This window comes from Falco rusticolus, chromosome 3 (genome assembly GCF_015220075.1).
Source record: "Falco rusticolus isolate bFalRus1 chromosome 3, bFalRus1.pri, whole genome shotgun sequence".
Classification (NCBI taxonomy): Eukaryota; Metazoa; Chordata; class Aves; order Falconiformes; family Falconidae; genus Falco; species Falco rusticolus.
Window position 1 is genome coordinate 8,946,084 of NC_051189.1, and position 23,517 is coordinate 8,969,600.

The 23,517-nt window shown below is 37.0% G+C and overlaps 1 protein-coding gene across 7 annotated transcripts in view; it reads left to right on the top strand.

Moving 5' to 3' along the window:
- Window positions 1-23,517, top strand: part of CDH18 (cadherin 18) — a 378,826-nt gene that overhangs the window by 220,542 nt on the left and 134,767 nt on the right. For all 7 annotated transcript variants that reach the window (XM_037381369.1, XM_037381368.1, XM_037381373.1 and 4 more), the window contains 2 exons: window positions 10,195-10,489; window positions 18,684-18,803. In XM_037381369.1, coding sequence (XP_037237266.1) covers window positions 10,195-10,489; window positions 18,684-18,803 — 415 coding nt within the window. The remainder of the gene's footprint in view (window positions 1-10,194; window positions 10,490-18,683; window positions 18,804-23,517) is intronic.

Below are 23,517 nucleotides of genomic sequence, written 5' to 3' on the forward strand. Positions count from 1 at the left end.
AACAGTGAATCAATACCCCAATAAGTCAATATTCTTTTATGCAATACTGTCATACCAGTTTCTAACATTTAAGAATTATATAACAGAGAACTCTTAACAAATAAGATGACCAACCCCCCCTCAAATAATAAAAACATGCATTTGTTTTAACTGCAAAAGTGCATTAACATTCGTTGATAAGAATCTCACAAAAATATGGAATTAAATCCTTTTGAAACAATGATCTCTGCAGTTCTTGATAATGCGTGGTAGCGTGCTTCCTTTAGTTTCTTCAGAATGAAATAACTTTTTCACCTGAAATAGAAGCCATTGGAAAGTAGCTAACCTGTTTTCTTTCCACAGTCTTATAAATTTATCAGAAAATTAGCTTTAAAGACATCAAAACCAAAAATGTGTGAAAGATTTTTGGAAGGGTGGGATAAAAGGAAGGTGGCAAATTAATTATCTCTCCTTGAACTTTTCCATTTATTATTGCTTTCCTAATCAAACTCTGTACTTGAGTAATTGAGTCCCTGGCATAAAATTTTCTCTTGTTGATTTTACGTGGCTCACAAATACAACATCAGAAAATCACACATTCATTTTTATCTTCACAATATTATTTAGAAAAGCGAAGGAGAAAGAAGTCTTTTAGAATATCACATGGGTACACTGCAGAGTTGTTTTTCCAGAGCTTAAAAATGAATATGCTGTCTTAAGATCTCTTTTGTAGAGTAAACAGTATTTGCTGTAGCACTGTCAAACAAACAAGCAAACAAATGAAGAGTTTGGGTACTATTACACTTCAAGCTCTGTGCTCCAGTGAGCTATTTCTGTCACTCCTGCTACTATCAGGAGAAGCTATATACATGGAGACCACACATAATGTGGAAACCCTTGATCAGAGTTTTAGAGAACTAATAGTTCTTTCTCATTTGGAAAAAATCTGAAATAATCGTTTGGTTGGCATTCTTGTTGAGTAAGGGCAGATACGTATTTTCTTTTTGGAAGACCTTGGTACAGTCGATGTGTTCCCTTTTTTCCCTCTACTGCAAATGGGAAGGAAAAGCAGAGTTTGATTCTCTACTTGTGCACATTAAAAAAAAAAACCCAAAAAAACCCCCCAAAACCAAACAAAAAACCCCACAACAACAACCAAAAAAAATCCCTGCAATGAGAGTAGCTTGAGTGGCCAGGCACCAGATACGAAGGTCAAGGGCATCTGTAGAAAGTCTGCAGAAACAGTGTGTGGAAATAGAAACTGTGTTTTTACTCCAGCATTGTCACAAATGTGCAATGTTTTCCAGTGAAGAATAGCTTTTCACTGCTTCAGTGAATCCCCAAGGCCCAAACTCTGGCATTTCTTCGTCTTTCAAAAACAGTATATGCATTTACAGGTTTTCGACCTTGACATTTTCAATGTCTTAAGCAAACATTCTTTCATTTGAAAGTGGGCTTACTTCTCCAGATAATGCAAGTTATGATACTGATACCTAGGACTACTTTTTGCATCTCTGAGGTTTAGTGCATCTCTGACTATGTAGCTGAACAGTACGGCATTTACAAACGAAGCAGCGCTGAAGTTTGCAAGGGTTGTGCCAGAGAGTAGTACCGTGAACTGAAGCACTTTTATTGTGTGCTTGTGCCCATTGACAGGAAAGGCAAGATTCTCATGCTTTATACTGACATAACACCTCGTTATTGTAATTAGTAACAACACAAACTGAAACAGTACATTCTTCTTCCAATGGTGATGTAGTGTGTCCAAGGCTTCTTTTAGTAACTGTGTATCATCAAGGCCTTTGCATTGAAACTTAATCAAATTTATGGTCCTTCTACATGGATGTAGGAATCCAAGTTATTACCAAAATTACAGATTTATTGATTGTAAACTGAGTTTTTGGTGACAGTGGTTATGCAAATATGATGAAAACTGAAGACCACTCAATTCTATAAATTTGTCTAGAGAGCGTGAAATAGTTTTCTGCATGGCTTAGTGACATATAACATCAGAGGGGAGAAAGGAGTCATGCTTTGCCAGAACAAATGCTGTGAAGTAACATAACATCAACCCATGCATTAATTACTTGCTCAAACACATTGAAGCCAGAATTTTGGCTACCATACAAACAATCCTAGCACAAATCTGGCTTAAATTGTCAGAATTATTTGGCTGAATGTAACAATGAAGCATTCTTTTGAAGTGTAACTTTAGTCTCTCATAGTTTAATTTACCTTGCAGTTTTGGTGGGTAGGTTTTTTTGTTGTTTGTTGTTGTTCTTCCCCCCTTTTCTATTGATGATGCTTTTCTGATGGCATGGAAAAGATGAGTTTTTAAATGTTTTGTACTTCTATAGGCCTTCAGGATTTTGTTTTTGTTTTTGTTTTGTTTTTGTTTTTTTCTTCTTTTTTTGTTTTATGGCTTCAGGTGTCCATCCTCTCCCACTTTCTTTGGGAATTGCAGTGTTCAGCATTGTCTAATGATACTGCAACTGGATAGACCAAAGTCTGGTTAGGGGCTTTTAACATCTGATTTGTTCTCATATTTCTGGGTGGATTTCAAGTCTGTGAAACTTAGATTACTCCTCTTTGCAAAAGGAATAATGATGCTTGCCTTTCATGATTTTCCTTAATTAGTCAGACATAAAGGCAAGATGATATGACAGAGTGAAGTACTTATCTTACACTAATACCTCGTGGCCATCCTGCATAAATATCACTGCAGGTGAGCATTTCATGGGTTAAAGGCAGTGTGCTTCCACTCTGAAACACATTTCCTGGCTATAGAGTAGTACTGGGGAATGAGGAGTCTTGTTTTCTGTTTAAAAAAAATCTTTTTTTCAAATAGGACCCAAACAAAAAGACCAACTTGATTTCAGGTGTGTTCAATGAGCTGTAGTCACTTATCTAGAAGTCACTAGAAGTTTTTGATTAGCATGTTCTGCAGCAGGATGCCTGTCCAGCTCTCTAAAACCTGTAAAACAAATAAGCTGTGTAAATCCTACTTTCTTCTTGAAAAAAAGAAAAGTTTCTATGCCTACCATAACATTTGTCCAAGTAAAAGATGTCTTAAATGAATGCTTATAGCTCTGAAGAGAATTCAGATGAAAACTTCAGTAGACTGGAGGTATTTTTCTTCTATATGGGTTTAGACACATTATACAGTGAAAGTACAATTTTGGATTCTGTTTTTCTTAAAAATATATAGTGTTCTTTGTAAAACAAAACAACAGTTTTATACATAAATGTTTGTTGTATTGGTGTTGGATTCCAATCTTATTTTTCTTGTCATGCACTGCAGTCCTCCTTTATTACTGAGAGAAAAGAGAAGCTAATGTTGACCACTTGCGTCAGCTTTAGTACAGCTGATGTTATTTCAGATATGATTGCTTATGCACCTGCATACTTCTGCCATTAGCCAGTCTCCCCAAAAGCACTAGCAAAGGAGTGGACTTCAAATAAGCACAGCTTGCAAGAACAGATGTTTGTGTGCTATACTGTTCTGCTGTGATTTTAATACTACTTCAGTTGTGGTTTTCCTGGATGATTGCAAACCAATTATTTTTTTCTATCTCTGAAAGCTCATTCAGCAGATGGGGGCAATTGCAATGCTGTGTTTTCTTACTCTGACAAGGGTGGGGAATAGTTTCTTCTCAATTTGTGGACACTGCTATGGATAATACAGTTATCTCCTGGGCTAATGATTCCCTCTGAGAATTCCGTCGAAAGGTGTGACATTGCCCAGAGCAGTATATTTCATTAAAACATATTTTGTAGCTTAGACCAAAGAAGCAAGTCTGCAGCAAATCTGAGGACACTTTTACTGCATAGGCACAATAAACATTTCAGTAGTATCTGCTAGACTCTGATTTTGCAGTGTGTACCATTCAGAATAATTTTATATGTGGTTTTGACTACTACTAAGTTATTGTATCATTTCTTTTAAATTACATGTTCTGTCTACATAAACATCAAACCAAGTCAACATGATTGCAGTTCTTATTAGAGAAGATGAAAATGTTTTTTACTCAGTGTTTTAGTGTTGTACCATTAATTCTTTATGCGTATCTACATTTTGATGTTTTTATTGAAGCATTAAACAGTTGTGCATAACAAAAGTGAAGTAACATACATGCATTCTTTTTTAATATGTTCTTACACTTTGCTAAAGCACATGGCTCATTGTGTTTGAGAATAATTTTGTCATTCCTCTAGGCTGGGCACTTTGGTAGACTTTGCTGTGGTAGTGTTGTGCTGGGGCCATCTTGTTGTCTGTTGAAACTTATTGACAATGACAAAAGAATTGTGAAAGGGAGGTTCTTCTGCTCTCCTTGAAAGAACCTGCTGCTCCCCAGACAGAAGACAATACTTTATTCAAAAGCATAGTGGTAGTGTCACTACCAGAACCTAAGTTTTGCTTTGGAATTCTGTGCGTATCGTTTTTATTGTTTATTATTTGTCAGCTATTTTTTAAATTATTTCTCTGCAGTTATTTCAAAATAATTTGAGTTTATATGTACATAGCCACTTCTGCTCTGATTAAATCGATTAGGTTAGTGCAGCAGTTCTTGATTTTTTTCAAATCAGCCTTGGATTTGAATCTAGCACATGTATGGGAATCTCATCATGATTTATTTTTTTTTCAACAAAACAATGCATATCTTATATCCAAATCCAATAACTTATTGATATTCCAATTAAAGGTGGTACACTCTCCTTTCCCCCCCCCTCCCCCCCCGCCCCCAAGTTCCAGCCAAAGCTCTCTGTTCAGCCAGGTCAGCCTTCTTCCCTGCTAGCTGACCTTACAGCTCATGGGGGCAGCTTGCTACTGTGCCTTAATGTTTGGATCTATGATTTTGCTAAGCATTAGCTAAAACAAGTATGCAGAAGATGTATGAAGATGAAAAGTAGTGAATAAGGCCAGTAGTTAAGCAGTAGCCACCTGACCATTTGGTTTTGCAATTAGGCTTTAGCCACCTGATCACTTTGTAGTTACTAGCAGTAACAATACTGCATTAGCTGGGCTGTAAGCCTACATTCTGTGCATTCATTTTACAGCAATCAATATGCTGGTGCATCAAATTATAATTATTTTAAAAACTTGTATCAAAATTCATATAAGAATATAAAGAAAACTCATAAACTGAAATGTTTGATATACTTTTTCACTCATGCCTTTGGAAAATGTAGCCCTTCTACAGTTTCTGCAGGATTACTAGAAGAGAGTTATTTAAATGGACTGGTGGAAGAAAAATGTTGAAATCTTAGGAAAACAAGGACACCTTTGTTGCTGTTCTGCAAAATCAGTTGTGGACTGCTGATATAGGCTAGTTAAAGACTGAAGAAACATCATAAATCATCCTGAATCCAACCTGTTATTAAATATGTCAAGAAGTAGAGCCCACTGGGTTGATAAAGGTGACATTCCAGATATGCTCTTCAGCTATAATTTTCAGTTTCTTCTTTCCCTGAAAATTCAGCAAAATAAAGACAGGAATAATTCCCATAAGGGGATGAAAATTAAATACTTTCTGGCAGTTTCTGGCGTGGACAGATTCAGAGTATTTAATAGCTGCGTTCTTGTTAGGACTATAACCAAATCAGCAGTGATAAGTAATGTTTTCAGGAGCCAGCCCATCACTTAGGATAGAAACTGCATTTCTACAAGGAATTTGGAAGCCTGCAGTGCTTGGAAGTTGGAGAATTATTGATGTTGCTGTCTGGTTGCAGCAGAGTGAGGCAGCTCCCAGGGGCTGGGGCACTGGGGTCCCCCAGGTGGGTCACGGCAGGGCCAGCCAGGAGCAGGGCAGCCGGGGGGCAACAGGGAAGCCCCTGCACCGGGCACCTCCCTGGGGATGGGGCCAGGCCGAGGCCGGACTGGGACATGGACCCACGGGTGGGCCCAGCTCAGCAGGACCCATGGCCGGGTAGGGCACGGCTGTGGGCAGCTGGAGACCAGCCCTGCTGGAGGGTCACTGGTGCCAAGGGGCTGCAGTGAGGTCCTGAATCATGGGCAGGGTCGGATGAGCCCTGGCCGGGTGGGGAGGGCTAAGTGGTGAACTCAAGCTTTATTCCTTCCTAGTGGTTAACTAGGCAAACCCTTGCTCTGCAGAGTTGTTTTTAAAATAGGGTTTGGGTTCTGAGGTGAGGTTGCTTAGGGAAGCAAGCTGAAACAATGTAAGAAGGACAAAATAGCTTCTTTAAATAACAGTTAAAAAATTACTGCATAGATCAATATATAGTCATCACATGAGGTGGACTATCATAGAAACAAAGACCTACCGAAAGACATTTTCAGTAATGTTTACATAGTCAGAGTTAAAACTGATACAGAAATCAGAGAGCTGTGTTGTGATGTTTGGCATATTTCCCTTGTATGTCTTTTCAATGCTCATTACTCATCTCAACTTTATGAGTAATCATATTTCAGTTTGTGATGTGTTTGTATTTCTTTTTAAATTAAAAGACTCCCACAACATTTCAACTTCCTGTATCTGACTGGTGCAGCAGGCAAAAAAATAACACCGCATTTTGTGTTTAAGCTATTTATTCACATTACTACGACGTGTGTCTCATCCTCTAGTGTATACGTGTTCTTGCAGTAGTAATTGGCAGAGGAGGTGGCATCTCATTAAAAAGAAATGTCCACACTATTTCTATGGATCTGGATTGAGATGACTTCCCCGGGTCACACAAATTATGTCTGAACTGGTAAACAGAACATGGGTTGGCTTGAGTCTGCATTGCTTAGTGGCATCCCCTTCTCTGTCAAATTAATCTGAAAGAGGAATAGTCACAGCAGTCCCAAGTAGAGAGAAGGTCCACTATTGTCCACCTAGATTTTTTTCCCTTGCTGTGTTTTAAATCATCATAGACATAGCTGCAGAAATACAGTCTCTCAAACTGTGTATGCGTAACCTAAGCAGTGTATTGCATTTGTTATAATGAGAAATGCTTTTGTGGAATAAACCGCCTGTTGTGGAGATGATTTCATAGTATGCAGAGTAAAGAAAGAAGTGCAACCATGCTCAGGGACATGAATCTCTCATTAATCTGGTAGCCATGGTCTTAAGCAGGGATTCCCAGGGACTCTCTTCAGCACAACAGATACTGCAACTAAGCATTTGACATTTTCCTACTTGGGCTAATTTGTACTGAGATGGAAGTATTAAAAAAGACAAGCAGTTATTTAATCTTTACAGAAAAACTGAAATATAAACAAACTGACAAAGGAAAGGCCCCTTAGTTATGCAATAGAAGTGATATGCAAAATCCTCCTATGTGAATTTTAAATTCAGCATTAGAAATAAAAAGGAGAAAGTCAAAGTGTTACATTGCAAACAATATAAGAAATATCAGGAAGGTAAAGGAACAGGAACTTCTCTTAGCTTTCTCTTGTTTTCAGTTGTTGCCTTACAACCACATTGTAAAAGACCCAGTTACAAATTGAATGCTTTCAGTGTTTATTAATATGCAAATAATATTCTTTTAACAACATTCCTGACTGCATTTTTCCATTGAATTTTTTTGGGTAACATGATGTTTAGTGGGAATAACACAGAATTGATTGGTTGTGCAATCAGCTGAGAATATTTTGTTTTTAAACTTATTACTTGTTAGATGTGAAAGCCCACTGACTCAGAATGTACCTGGATTTTCTTCACTGATGGCAAGTACAAATAGTTGTTTCTTCACAACAAAAAATAGCTAATGTTACTGTTTTTTCCAAGCGTTCCATACATTTCATGCTATCACAATTGATTTCTGAATGTGTCTTTCTGCGGTATGGTATTGGAACGCCATGTCTATTTTGCTATTTGGATTTTGAGGGAAGCTTACTTCTCTAAATTCTACAGCAGTTCCTTATTGATTTCTCTACCTATGTAACCAATTCCTTAACCGGTTCATCCTTTCATAATTCCAGTTATGAATACCATGATTTGTGTTGGGATCTCTATAGGATATACCTGAAGATGCTTTTATGTATATGCATGCAGTTAAAAAGAGAGAATGAGGATGGAGACCCTTCTGATATTTCCCAGTCTGGAATAGTTTTAACTTAGAGTTCCTTATAGCTTCATAAACTCAGCAAATTTATGATTTCCCTGGGCATACAAATTTTCTCCTGTATTTCTTGGGGTTTTTTTTCCCCCTGTAAATTAGGGACAGCCTTTCTAAGGCAAATCTTAACATTTGAAAACACTAACACTTAGAACTCATGCTATCAAAAAGGAGCCTACAGCAAGAGAAAAAACAGTCTGATTGTTTCTGAAAAATTAGAATACCAGCAAACCAAGGTTACAATATCAGAATACCCGCTATTCATGTTTTTAGGAATAAATCACTTCAGAGAACATTTTGGCTTTATAGGAAGTTTGGATCCCTGTCATTTTACATTTAGTATATTATTCCTTTATTAATAGAATACAGTATTATTCTGAGAATAAGAAGAGGTGTAACCATAACTTTCCCATCAGTGCTCTGAAGGAAATGTGTAAGACTCTCCTGCTGTCCTATAAAGGCAAAGCCAAGCAAACAGACCCTTTCTCTGGTTCTTTCTTAATTTTCAAAGTAAATTAAAAAAAAATCCACAGTGGTGACCTTTTTTTGTTTTGGTTATTCACTCATATCTTCATGTGACTCAGATAAGTATATGACTGAAGTTACACTGAAGTTTATATGAACTGACAATCTAAATGTTATTAGACTTCCACCTCCCAAACCCTCCTACAGGACAAGATATAAATTATGTGTGACATCATAATTTCATAATTTAATGCAAAATGAAAAAGTCATCAAGCCCTATATGCTTATTCCTTGTACATATAGTAAGCTAGATATTTTTAAAGACAAGACAAAGACCTGGGGGAAAAGGTACAAGGAGAGAGTGAGAAAATACCAGCACCTCTGTATGTTATGATTTAAGTCACAAAAAGAAAAGATAATTTGTACCTCCAAAAGTCTTATTTTCTCTCTGTCCAACCCAAAATGGTTTCTAAACTGCAAAGGGAAAGGAGTCTGGAAACTGACACCTGGTGTTCCGTTAACTAAAAATAATATCTCACATTCTGCTTCTGCTTTGCTCAGATTCTGTATAGAAACTTCATAGATATTGAGACATAGTCAGGGCAATGGCATAAGAATAAGAATGAGTGAGTTCTTAAAAGGAGAATGTTTCCCTTCTGATTTAACATCACAATATAACTGCACAATACCTGAGGCTGTTCATTTCTGCATTATCGCTTTGTTCTCATTGTGCACCTCAATAAATACATTCTGTTCTCAAAGTCATTTTAAGGAATAAAAACAAACACAAAGCCTCTCAATCTATCAAAAAATCACCTCTTCTTCTCAGAGAACACATGCTAATATTTAATCTAAACAGGTAATTCTTTAAAGTCAAGTTAGAAGCACTGAGACTTAATGGGTAGCTGTTTCATGTTATCTCTTAATACACCAGGGTACTTAGTGACTTTTCCTTCCCCCCATCTCACCCCCCCAAAGATCAGCTTTATTCCTCACAAGAAGGGGTATAATATTTATTTTACGGTACAAAATGTGTGTTAGGAACAATGAAAATGCTGGAAGTATCATTCATTACTTAATTGTAAATAATTTGAATACAAGCAAATTAGGTGACTTTCTAATTAAAACCAACTTAATAAAAACCAGAGAAAATGGCTGTGTTTTGTTGTGGGGTACTGTAATCCTGGACAGACATCTGTCACTGTGTCCTTTTGCAGTAATGGATGCTGTCCTTGGCACCAGGGAAGGTAATGTGGGTGGTGGGACTGAACTGCAATCATTGAAGCAAACAATCCTCACCGTGGCTGCTCCAGGCTTAGTGCTTGAGGCAGTGTTTCTAGCAATGAGTGGTGTAAGACAACTACTAGAAGGACTAACACCAAACCAAACTAAAATAAAAACCGCTCCAGATACTGGAATGTTCTCCATGTAGGGAGATTTTCTAGAGTGGACATAGAACCCAAGAAATCCCAGCTTAAAAAAAAAACTGTGCTAGGTGGAAATGACCCTGAATAGAATGACTGACTTGCCAGAAATAGTGTGTGAGGAATTACATCAGGAGGTGTAAAAGTTAAAAACTAGTGTAGAATGGTGCTAGCAGTTATTTTACAGTTTTTGTATCTAGTGTGCAATAACTTTTCATGAAATTTAATATGTCATTTTATATGATTTTGTGTTTATATTCTACAGCTGCACTCCAATTCTGACAAAGGTGATGGATCAGTCAAATACATTCTTACTGGAGAAGGGGCGGGGACTATATTTATTATTGATGACACAACTGGAGACATCCATTCAACCAAAAGCCTAGATCGAGAGCAGAAGACTCACTATGTGCTTCATGCTCAAGCTATTGATAGACGGACAAACAAGCCACTCGAACCTGAATCTGAGTTTATAATCAAAGTGCAGGATATCAACGACAATGCACCAAAATTTACAGATGGACCATATATTGTTTCAGTGCCAGAGATGTCTGAAATGGGTAAGGAAAGCAAATTTATTCAACAATCTTTTAACAAGTAAAAATGCCATATATTCTTTGAGAGAGCTATGACTCATTATTGTATCATTGATTGTACATAAAAGATATTACAGTTGAGAAGATACAATAAGACATCAAATGCAACCTTCTGTGTTGCTTGGGACATTCCTATTGAGAAAGCAGTGCAGACACACACAGACACCCTGGCTAGAGGAGAGTCACTCTTAATCTTGAATGTTTTAACAGGCATTTCTGGGCAAATGGTGCTTTGCATTCTAGAAACAGATGTCTTCATGTATCCTCATTCAACTACACATTTTATGACATTCTCTTATCTCTTCATGAGTAGTCTGTGCAATTCACAGAATTAAACAAATGCAACAAAATGGTCGTTTTCTGGATTATTTTAGACCATGGTGTCATATGTTTATTTACCTTTATTAAGTTTCTTACAGAGTGAACAGGAGTTCAAAAAAATACTGATAATTGGTTTTTCCTGTTAGAAATGTATTTCAGATATTCTTATTCTTTGAGGCGCTGCATTATGTGACCAGTTTTCTTTGTTTATGGCTTCTCTGGTGTTGAAATGAGTTTATAACTTTTCTCTAATGTCACATTATCAAAGCTACATAACTAGCCTAGGATAGACAGATAGAAATATTACTTTTGTGCTACTATTTTTTTTTTAGGAAAGCTTAACTGTCTTTATGAAATACATTTGCTGTCTTTTACTACTGAATGGACAGTACAGATAATTACCTCGTGAACACACACTTTTCCTTTCTACCCCCAAATCCCTACACACGCCATCTAAGAAACAAGCTTCAAATTCGAGATGTATCTAACTTTCCCAAGTGAAAAGTAGACAATTTGTTCTTCTCTTCTTGCTGTTTGTCTAATAAGCAGGTGATAGACTTTAACTTCTGCAGAGTAGAATTTTAAAAATTAAAAGGAAAAAATACTAGAATACATGTAGTTACGCAACTCATAAAAATAATGATCATATAAGAACAAATTAATATTGTTGCATCTTAATGGTTTGTTATCAATTGATCAGTTTGAACAGTAATGGTAACTCATGTGAATAGATCAGAAAATAACAAAGTGTTTTGTTCCATACTTGGAAGTCGGGTGCAATATTTTGTTAATATAATTATTTTGGATGGGAATATACCTTGTACAACTCTCCAGTGTAGATAGGTGAAATTAATTTCAAACTGGGAATCTTCATGTGGTTCATCTTCTAACCTGACATTATTATGCTGAGTTCAGACATATGTGATTGTGTAGTGAGAGAAGTTTAATCTGTCCATGGAAGTCTACATACTGTTTGAACTGTATACAGTTTCACAGGAGGCAAAGAAATACTTCATGTGGAGAGACTAAACAGGCCAAAACCACAGTTTCCATTACAGATATGTATAGTAAAAATAATGCGTTATGAAGACACCTAAATTTTTATTGCCTGTACAAAGGAAGTGTGGCATATGAAATATTTGAAACAGGTGGTAATCATACCAGACCTGGAAAGACCAAAATATATTAGATCTTGTTCCTGAACCATGGAGTTCAGGGCTGTGACATTTCAGCAGCAGAGACTGGTTTTTACACCAGTAGTGTATTGATTGACCTTAGTGGCATTAATCTTGCATAAAGTGGAGAGTAAGTATCCTTTCCTATCAACCATGTAAAATCAGATCCTATTAAATGGACTCTCAAGCTTATCAAATTTAATGTTTTAAAAGGATAGAAAAAAATTTCCCACCTCCTCTTTCTTTCATCCTGACTTACTACTACTTCTTCATTCTTTCTTTCACTGCCACTGCCACTACACTGACACACAGGAATATTTCCCTGATTTTCTTCTCAAAATGTCCTGCATAGATGATCTGAAACATAATCTACCTGCATGTATCGTAATTCTCTCGTTCTAATACTTTGTTCTTTGTGGGTACTTTTAGCATCTTTCTCCCTTTCCAATCCTCTCCTCTCTTACAAGTCTTCCCACAGTGTGTTATTTCAGATGTCTTTTCCCAGCTGTGCAGAACTCTAAGACCTTTTTTCCTGTGGTCCCTCTTGCAACAGTGCATGAAGGGAGAAACATCTTTCTTTCGTCTTCTATTATATCCTTCTCTCTTCTTTCAGAGGCCATTGTTCCCATATTACCTTTCAGGTTCCTGTTTATGAACTTTTTTCTTTCCACAGCCTTTTTCCCTGTAACTGGGAATTGTTACCTCATCTTTGCTTGTAGTTTTTGTCTCCTTCCCACAATTTATTGTTATTATTTATTAACATCATTATTTCTAATAGCCTCTCCTTTGTCTCTACCAGAAGAACAATCTGTTAGCCATTCTTACTTGGTCAGTATCCAGCTAATAAAGATTTTCAGATTATAGATCAAATATATTGTCATTCCTTAAAATAATTTGCAAATTGTCCGTTGTTCCCTTAAACCACAGCTTCCCCTCAAATACTGACTTCCTTGATCTAATTTTTTATTTCTCAGAGCTATAAACAAGTAGGTCTCCATTCCATCTACACAGTGATGCTAGTGCATAGAACAGAACACGCCTTTAATGTAGGATTCCCTATTTTAACCATCTAAGCATAGTATCGTAAATATCAATCCCCGGAGAAATTTATGGAAGTACAGAAGGGCAGTAGTTCTCTGAGTAATGTCATAACACCAGGACTGTTTAAGCCATATACCTTTGTGGGAAGTACTACAATTACGGGATAGAGCTCCCAGTAAGAATATTGAGGGCCTGTCTGAAACCTCTTCAATTGTTACTGGTAATTCACTGTGGCACAAAGCTTTACTTTTAGAGCTGCAGATCATTTCAGTATCATCTAAGCTCTTAATCTCAGTTGTCTCTTGTTATACCACAGACTGTCTTGATGTGAAATTCATTTACTTTATCGACTGTCTCCAAAAATGCGTAACTGTCATCTTCTTTCTACAGTTTCCTTTGTCTTTAATGAAGACCATTTTACTTAATTGATTATTTCCTTCCCCTGTGGAAGCCTAGAAGGAAATACAGTGGAAAGGAAATCAATGTTATCCTCAGAGTCCGAAGCAGCTAATATAAGTGTTTACTGTTTGTTCATTCTGTTTATAAAAGCTGTCTTTGTTTTCATCCTCTCAGAATGTAAGTATTCTTACATAGATGTTAGTCATAATTCTGTAGTAGTCTGAATCTTGGTATTGTTCTACAACTACATTATACAAGTTACTGTTTTCCAAAGGGCAATTCAAATGGTCAGTCTGGGATGGCATTTTGGGTTATAAACCAGAGTGGATTATGGTAAACCAAGAAAGTTTTAGTGCTAAAATAAAGCATTAATGCATATTTTTTATAGATTAAATACTTTGCTGGTTGTACCTGAGGAAAATCATTAAAATATCTATTCCACAAAGCTTTCCTGTTGTGTGAATAAAACTGAATTTTCATATCTTGCCATACAGGCAGTCTGCTGTAGGCATACATTGTATTTTCATTGCAAATTTATGATCACAGTTTTCGTATTCCCTTACTGAATTGTTTGTGTTTGTTGCATACTGAAAGCATTATTATATTGTCTGCAGTTTCAGGAAGACTAAATCTATTGTTGTTTCCACAGTATACATTTTTTCTGTCAAATAATGGAGATCCCTATGCCATTTTTATTAGTTCTTCAGTTAGCATGGTTTTTGTTATTTAGATATGGAGACTATACATACATTGAACCTCTTGTTGGTATATTATAAATTTCTAAGGAAGCTTCACTACTTCGAAAATTTCTTTGGTTTTTTTACATGGTCATTTAAAGAACTTTGAATGTTACTGTCTGTCTGTAACAGCCGTCATGCTGAGTGGCAGGTGATATTTTTGATCTCTGTTATGCTGTTTAGTTTCGGCAGCAGATTCCTCTCTGTCTCCTCAAGAAGTTAGCTGGTATTTTTCCCACAAGTTGAACTTTTCTTGATCTACTTGTAAAAGCTTTAGGACCTTTATGGCTTGTCTTTTTTTAGGTCACTGACAACAAAGTACAGCTAAGTTTTGTTAAATGATTTGCCAAATATTAGATCACAGTGTTCACTGTGGCACACAGTGAACATATTATTTAAGCTTTATGTCCTGTGTTGAACGAGCTGAAAGAAAATGCCTATTCCTTGCCTTCATTGAAACTTTTTCCTAAAAGTTGGCTCAAGAACCAACGTTTACAGCTGAAATTATTTCTTCTGCGGTGTAAAAAACCTCAGTTTCATTGAGAGCTGTAACTATGCTCTGTTTTAAGGTTTATGAGTCATCATTATATAAATCTAAAAGGAAATAACATGTTTAAATCAGTAAAAGCCTTCCATATCTACTTATTTTTAGGCATCTCCAAAATGAGTGAAATATTGCATCTTAAATTTTCTAGCGTTGAGGTCATACATAAGAAGAGTATTCCCAATAAATTCTGCTTAGGAAATCAGTAGACACACTGGACTTTTATGAACTTCTTTCCAGGGCATTATAATGTGAGGTAGTCATAATTTCAGATAATCTGAAAGTTAATATTCATGGTGGTAATAAATATGATTTGTATGAGAAGTACCTATTTATCTTCCGGTGTTGTTTGATTTTTATCTTCTAATGAAGACAGCTGACCAAAAAACAAAAACCAAAAACAAACAAAAAAAACCCACAACAAAAACCCAAACAAAAAAAACCCACAACACTGAGATTTTCTGCAGTGAAGGCTTGGTTCAGTAATAGTCACTGGACTCAAAGTGTTGATTTCCTGATGGAATCACTGTTTTCTAATGAAGAATGAGACTAAAATACACTGTGTTGACTTGTTAGTGTTTTAAGACAATTTTAAGAATTAGGTTAGTTAGGCAGGAAATCCCTGTGTTCATTAAACTTCACCTTTTTATCACTTCTTTTAGTTTTTATTCAGTATTGTTCCATTTGAGATTTAAACAGAGCAGCAAACTATGGGAAGTCATGCATACAGATCTGCATTCTCAACAGACATTTTTTATTGAACTGCCTCATTAAACGTTAAGTTTTTTTCTTCAGAGAGACAGATTGAAGTATTTCCCTTCAGCTTTACTTTGATATATAAATTTACAAAAAAATGTTTGTAAACGTATTTTAAAAAAGAGAAAAACCAAAGAAAAAATGTGAGATAAAACCACAGTTTGGTTGCCCAAATAAAATGGTCCTTATTTTTGATAGCAGATAAAAGGCAAAGCTTACAGAGTGGTGTTGAGAGCAATCAGATGATTTCACAGCTCTGTATAAAAGCATTATCTAAGAATTGCCAATCTGTAATCTCTAAACTGTAGCAGGGAATCATGTGGAATGGTAGTTGTACTCTGAATAAGCAGAACCTCCACTTTGGGGAGAAAATATTTTTTATTGCCCAGCTGTAGTGTCAAAATGCTTTTGCAGAAAAATTTTGAGGTTTTCTTCACAATCACTTTCGCAGTAGGTTAGTGAAGGAGGTATGGAAGGTATGCCTCTGGGTCCAATGTTTATATCTGTTCCGAGGTCTCCAGGGAAATTAGATCATTATTTTTTATATTAGATTATTTTCTTCAGAATTGTTAGCATTAGAAATAGCAAGGCAGCTGTACTGTATATTTTTCCATCTAAGTCCTTCATTTGCACATAGCTCAACAGCAAAAACTGATGCTGCATCTGAGTGGTGCAAATGTATTTGGAATTGTGATTTGTCTGTCACGCTGATGAGCTGAATGATTCTAACTTAGAAGGGCGTATTGGAAGAATTGGAAGGTAAAGGTACCCTCTTCACCTTTCTTCTCACAAGGCTTTCTAAACGATAGCTTTCACAGGCTGCCTTTCCTCTGCTTAGCAAATCAGGCAAGAGTTAGGCAGAAGGCCAGTATAGATATGTCTATTAAGCTGCTGAGTGTGCTTGTGTCATACAGTGAAAACGTTAAGCATCAGATGAGCTACATTGCACTGAATGTGGTTTTCAGAGATGGAGGGGGGGGGGGGGGGAAGTTAAAACTTGTGATTCCAAGTGTTCTTTTAGATGGAAAGAGAACACTTTGCCACTATTCAATACCAAATTACTGTTATCAGGTGTTTCTTAGGAGAGAGATACAGATGTATTAGAAAATTACTGTGGTGGATTTTAAGTTGTAATAGCATTCCATTCATGCTAAAATGACCTGTCAGCTGCTTATGTGAGATACCGCCTTTCACTAGCCCTGTTTCTTTGTCCCACATCAATGAGCAATACAAGCACTCAGATTCTAACCCCTACCTTTTAAAATAAGGAAGGGAGGGAAGCCAGTCTCTGAAGAATGAGAGAACCATGAAATCGGTATTTTCTTCTGAAAAAGTGCAAATGGGAACTCAGCCTGTTAGATGAGTAGGCAGCTGCTGTTAATGGGAAAATCTATAGATAAAAAGGTACAGAAGTTGCCCAGCACTCTGGGTAGCAAACTCTGGTAGGTGACTGACCATACCTATTGGAGTGGCTGGTTTTTGTTGTATGCAATCAAAAACAAAATAATAATAATAAAAAAAAAGTCAATGTTACCATTAACTCCCGATTAACTGTGAACAAACTACTAGCTCCACCACTATTTGATTACAATATTCAACTTCAAATTCATCAAGGTATCCTTATATCTGCCATGTGAATATATTTATCAATAAGACTATATGCATTTGGGCTACTCAGAGACCAGAAGACAACACATTCAAGTGTGCAGGCATATTTCCTGTACCTTTTACTAAATTTCCTGTAGAGACACAAAAAGCAACTTTTGGTATCCAAGTTTGTGTGACACAATTGAATGAATAGTTTCTCAAAGAATGAAGAATGCAAATCTGCAAGGATTCAAATGCTTGCTTTCCTGTACTGGAAGTGAGACTCCATGATTTTAGGTATTTCTATTCCCAGTGTACACTGAGGATGTGCACATTAACAAACAGTTCTGTGCAATGAAAACCAGTCTGTGAAGTTGGAACTGAGGATCTGATGTCCGCACCGTATGTTTTTGGGAAGTCTGATTTCAGACTAGTTCTCTCCTGGTGTCTGAGACTAAATGCCCATTAGCAGTCAGAATAGATCAGGTAGGCTTCTAAAGCGCATCTGGTTTAGTTTCATCCGAAGGAATCTAGTTAATGTGGTCTGAAATGGTTCCATGAGGCAAATCAAAGTACAAGAAGTGGGGGAAATCAAGGGATTCAATTCAAAAGCATACTTCTCACAACTAAGATGTGAAATTTAACACCCCAGAGTGGAGGTGATGCCTCAGTGGTTAATTTAACTGAGAAACTACTTTCAGATGCAGAATTACACAAGAGCAGCCTGTTCGGATTATTCCAATATTTTAATACTGGGCAAAGGAGTCTGTGGAGAGCAGTGTCTGTAGAAGGATAAACAAGTGGATGAAGACTGAACCTTTATTAACTTGCAGTCTTTCATTGACTGATTTCTTATGTGAACTGTTGAACAGTGATAGCAAAAAAGATTAATGATTAAATGTCTTGAAAAATACAGTGAAATGTAAAATCACTTTTCTCTATTCTATCTGTTCAGTACTTATGCATTTTCTTTTCTAAAAGTGTTACTTATAGGTTATCCCACTTCGTGACGTGCTAGAAATTGCGATTTTATGTTTCTAATGGTTTTATTAACAGCAAATATTCATCTTTTGAACTCCTTATCTTCCTAACTTGGATCCGTTGTTGGAATTCTCACAAAGGTTCTAGTAATTATTTTGGTTTTAGATCTTTGATGCCTTCCAATAGCTAGATTTTTTGATTCACTTAGTATCTTTTATTGATTTGGGGGCATTTATGCAAATTATTTTAAAGATGCATTTCAGCATTGATTTGTATTGTGAATGAAGATAACTCTGAATTCCTTAAATATGAGTTGTTTAGAAGTCTAAGCAGTATCCAAGTTTTGGATGTATATGTGTGAACATGCATAGATATGCCTGCTATGTAGGTACTATGAATATGTCTATATATATGTAATTAAGTTTTATATATATATATATTCAAATTAGTATAACCAGTTTTCTTTAAAAATATGATATAATAATAACATACCGAGAAAATATTACTAATCTCTCAGTTGTAGAATTTGAAGACAGTAGAGGTTTCAAAAGACATTTTTGTATTTGTTAGAAAGTTGTTTTTATTATCAATTAACTTTTATTTTCCTGTATATACAGGTACGTCTGTTCTACAGGTGACAGCCACAGATGCAGATGACCCTACATACGGAAACAGTGCCAGGGTAGTGTACAGTATTCTTCAGGGACAGCCATATTTCTCTGTTGACCCTAAAACAGGTAGGTATTTTATATTTCTGCCAGTGTGATTTGTCCTAACATGTTTCACTTAACTAAATCTGGTAGATGAAATCCAATGTACAAAATGCAGGTGGGTGGGATTTTATTTTTTTCCTTATTTCCAATTATATCCTACTTCTTGCTTTAACACTATGAAATTTAAGAATTGCTATGTTTTGTTGAGTACTAAAATGAGCCTACTGTGTACAGAATTAATTCTGCATCATGCCATGATCTGAGCCATTCAGGAAACTCAAATAGCACTTTTTCATCTTTTCAACCCTCTTTTTAGGAAGTGACTCGAGTGTGCCTAATACATTATGATTTTAAGTGGTTTCTGTTGCCTGAAGGGTAGGCTTAGGAGGATTATTGAATGTGTGCTTCAACACATATAACATAATAAATTAATATCATTCTTGTATTTATAAAACTGCAGTATTGCCATTTCACTGAAAATTTATTCTATGAATCAAGAAGTAGAACGAGCTGAAATATTTATGCTTAAAATCTATGCATTGCCCTCTCCTTTTTTCCACAAAGTGTAAGTTATGCATAATGAATCCAAACTGTTTTTTTTTAAAGAGAGAAAAAATTTCTTTTGGGAATGAGGGTTGTTACTAGTTTTAGATTTTCTGAAGAGCATTATCTTGAATATTAATACGATATAATTTTAGTATGCATTTATAGTCCTTAATAATGAATTATCATTTAAGAAAGTACTTTTTTATCTGAATTTTGTAACAGTTTTTCCCTGTCTATATCAAAGCTTTAATATTGAAAGAATGAAATACAGTGATCCTACGCTTAACTGTAGGGAAGAATAATGATTATTAAAATGTGCTGAAGTGAAGTAAGTATACTGTAAATAGTTTTCATTGTAACATTTTTACATTTCAGTGTCTTTGCTTGTGTATTTTAATCTCTTTGGAACTTGAAGGTATGTGCTTGCTTCATTGCAAGAGAGGTGTATCTGTGCCATCTCAGCTAGCTTAGAGGTTGGGCCTGCTTTGAGTAGGAGGCTGGAGTCAGTGACCCCCAGAGGTCTCTCTCGCCCTAAGTTATTCTATAAATTTGTGAGCTCATGTTAGATAGGACTGAGAGAGCAAAGCCTGACAGGGTTACATGGAAGGACTGTATAAGGTGCTAGGAGGCAAATGTGATGCAGTCCTGTTCAGACATACAGTGTTTCTGGAACAAACGCTGCAGACACCTTACCCAGCCACGTGTGAATACAGTCTGGCAGAGTACTGGCTGGCACAGGCTAAAACTGCTCGGGGGTACATGGTAACAGCTAAGAGGCATGGAAGATAGTGATACATTGCTCAAGTTTTCTCTCCCCTTGTTTGACTTAGAAATACGACCTTGGTCTACATCTCTGCTTCTGTTTTGGCACTCTGAGGCAATGGCCTATATTTTTATTTTTGTAATGTTGTGGAACTTGTAGTGTGGAGCTGCTATTCAGTCAGTAAAGAATCATAATGGATGTTCTCAGTATCAGGTCTGTATCACAAAAGAAAATAGTATTGTTATATTGCTGTTTGTATGTTGTAAAGAAAGCAGTTAGGACTGTATTTTCACTTCTCAAGTCTTAGGCTTTGACAAGACATACTAATTCTTTATGAACCTAAACTGTTTTTGATATGTGTGTAGAATATGAAAATTATTCTGATGCCATACCTTAGTCTATTGAAACAGTGAATGAATAAATATTTTATGAGGTAATTAGGCAGTGAAACAGTGGAAAAAAACCTGGAGAAACCATTTTGATTTGATAAGTTGTCTTTTTTTAATTGCAGAATAACAGTTAATTAATTTGGCATGTTATAATGGGAAAAAGTAGAAAATTGGAAATGATGGGAATGTCTTGAGGAATAAAGTGTTTCACTATGAAATTTCACTTCTAATTTCTTGGGTTTAAGACTAATTTTCTAAAAACATCACTTGGCTGAATTTGCAAGCGTTTCTATGACCTGTTTTTCGTAAGGCTTCAATTGTTCAATTCCATCTTAACTTTATTTTTCCCTCGAAGATTTCTGAATTTACACTGCACGCGCAAACTTCCTTTCAAGAAAGAAGGGGCAAAAAAAGGGAAGAAGAGAAAGAGAAACATCCCAATATTCATGACTGAGTGTAATATTTGTGAAGCCTTAGGATCTTTTATGGCTATCAGTCAGGCTTCTTGGAGCTATCAGATGCAGACACCAAGGTGTTCATAGCTCAAGTGTGAATATTCATCTTAAGAAGTCTTCTGCTTCTAGGTTAGTGCTGCCTAAACTTGGTTTTGAACAACTTACTATCTGAAGACTTGAAATTCTTAGAAGCTTAGTTTAACATAGTTTAAACAGGATTTTAGAACTCACACATCTGAAATGTAATAGTGGGTCAGCACCAAATTACAATTTTTGAATTAAAAAACCCTGTGTTTTCTTGGCAGAAGAACACCTTTGTTAGCTTATCTGAGATAAGGCTTGTCTCCACCCACCAGAAGGAGGGTGAAGGTGCAGTGCTGGGACAGTAACCCCCCTGCCCTAGTTAGAGACTTGAGCTTGGGTTCCTCCCAGAAAAGCCTCAGCCCGGTGGGCCAGGCCCAAAACTCATCATGAGGAGTCAAGAGGAGATGCTGCCCTGATCACCCTTCAGGCTGAGGGAACTATACTGCCTACAGGGGTACAGGACACATTAGGGGATGCAGGGAAGAGCTGTATGATATTGTGCTAGACTTATTCTTGCATGTTTAGAGGAAGGATCATAGGCAAGAAAAGGGAGGGATTGAGATGGATTAGGCAAGAAGCAACAAGTGAAAATAGAGGGATAAGGGGATAAAAGGGGCCACTCGTGTAAAAAGGCTCTTGCTCAGCACCGTTGTCTGGTCATGCCCTGTGCTTGATCAGCACAGTCTGTCCTGTATCTACTTATGCTCCCTATCTATTTTCCTGAGTAAAAGGGGCTCTCTATCTGTATGCAAGTGTGCACAGAGGTTTAAGTGCCAGCAACTGGAGCTGGACCATGGATCAGTGGAGCCTGTGTGTCTGTGTTGTCAGCAAACTGGAAGGTGAAGAGCCTGTGTGCATTGCATTGGTGTGTATGTCAGTGTGGGATCACTATCAGGTGTCAGGACGGAGTAGCCAGCGAGTCAGATGAGCAGCTTGGGTGATGGGTATCCACATGGCCAAAAGTCTCGGCCAGATACTGGAGAGACCAGAGGGCTCACGAGTCAGCTGTTGGAGGGGCCAAGAGGTCCAGACCAGCCTGGAGTGACTGTGTAATCTGGGGGTTGACTGAGAGGGCTGTTTGCATCTGTGTGTCTCTGTGCATGAGGCAAGGGGAGACCAGGGAGCCAGGAGCCAGGCTCCAGGGTGCCACAGCCAGATACTGGGGGTTCGTAATATATATGTGGGGATGCCACTGGGCATTGGGGGTCCAGGAGGTCCAGAGCCACTTTACTGGGTATGCTTAGTGTGTAAAGCCCAGTACTGGGGGATCCATAGTATGCTGGGGTGAGTGGGGATGTGTGAATCCCTTCAGCTGGAGGGGAGCTGCAGGCCTCAGGCTTGTATGTCTGGGTGCCAGCAGCTGTGAAGACTGTGGATCCAGGTTCCAGCTACTGGACAGAACAAGTGTCGTAAGACGAGTTACAGGAGAGGTCCGTGTTGAGTACATGTACATATTACCAGCTATATAAACCATCCTTCCTTCTGATCTGCCAGGGAAGGATGAAGCTGCTTGTGCCATGGTGTTTGAGTGCTGAATGTTTCTCTCTCTGTCACCCACTTGTGTGTATGTGTTGCATCTCTGTGCGTGCCTCTTGGGAACACACATTCAGCCTCACTACTGCTTCTATATCACTGGTTAAAACCGGGGAACTGCAGCAGCCCCATCTCCATCAGGCTACCAGATTTGGCAACTTGCAATAATCTTTAAGTTTTCAGTTGATTGGCTCTAGGGCCTGTGTTTTGTTTTGGTTTGTTGTTGGTTTGGGGTTTTTTGGTTTGGTTTTTTTTTTCTCTCCCCTAGGAAGGAAAAATTGTAAACTCTGTGTGTAGAAATTTGCTGCAATTATGTTGTTATGACTGTGAATATCAGAACATAAGATTTTTTAAATCCTTTGAGTTCTAGTGGCTTTCTAGGAAGTGTTTTGTATTTGTATTTATTAATTACTTTTAGTAATTAGCTGTGAGATGCAATAATAATTAGCTATGTAATTAGTAATTAGCTGTGACAGCCTGCACTGGTTCCTGTTTGCTTTCCTCCCCAGTTGTAGCAAAACATTCTGCTGATTTTTCATAAGTAAGTATGTATTAATAATGCTGATGAAAGATAGAGAAAAAGTCAATGTCTAGATCCTAGCTATATTTGCAAAGATTATGCGTATAGGATTATATGATTTTATAGATCAAAATATTCAGGGAACTCCAGAAAAGATGAGTCACATATCCTTTTAGAGTACCATTAATGTCACTGTAAAAATAAAATAAAATACAAAGTTGTTATTAGTGAATAATAGAGCAAATAATGTACTAATATACTTAGTATTGTAATACAGTTTCCCATCCCCCCCCCCCCCCCCCCCCCGAACTTATCTTTTGAAATGCCCAAATATACATGAAAACTTTTCCTGGGAAAACGGGAAAACAAACACCCACCTTTACCAAACCTTTAGGGGTTTTGATCAACGAACTTGCTGAATGATGTATTACTGGTTATTCTTTGCTTA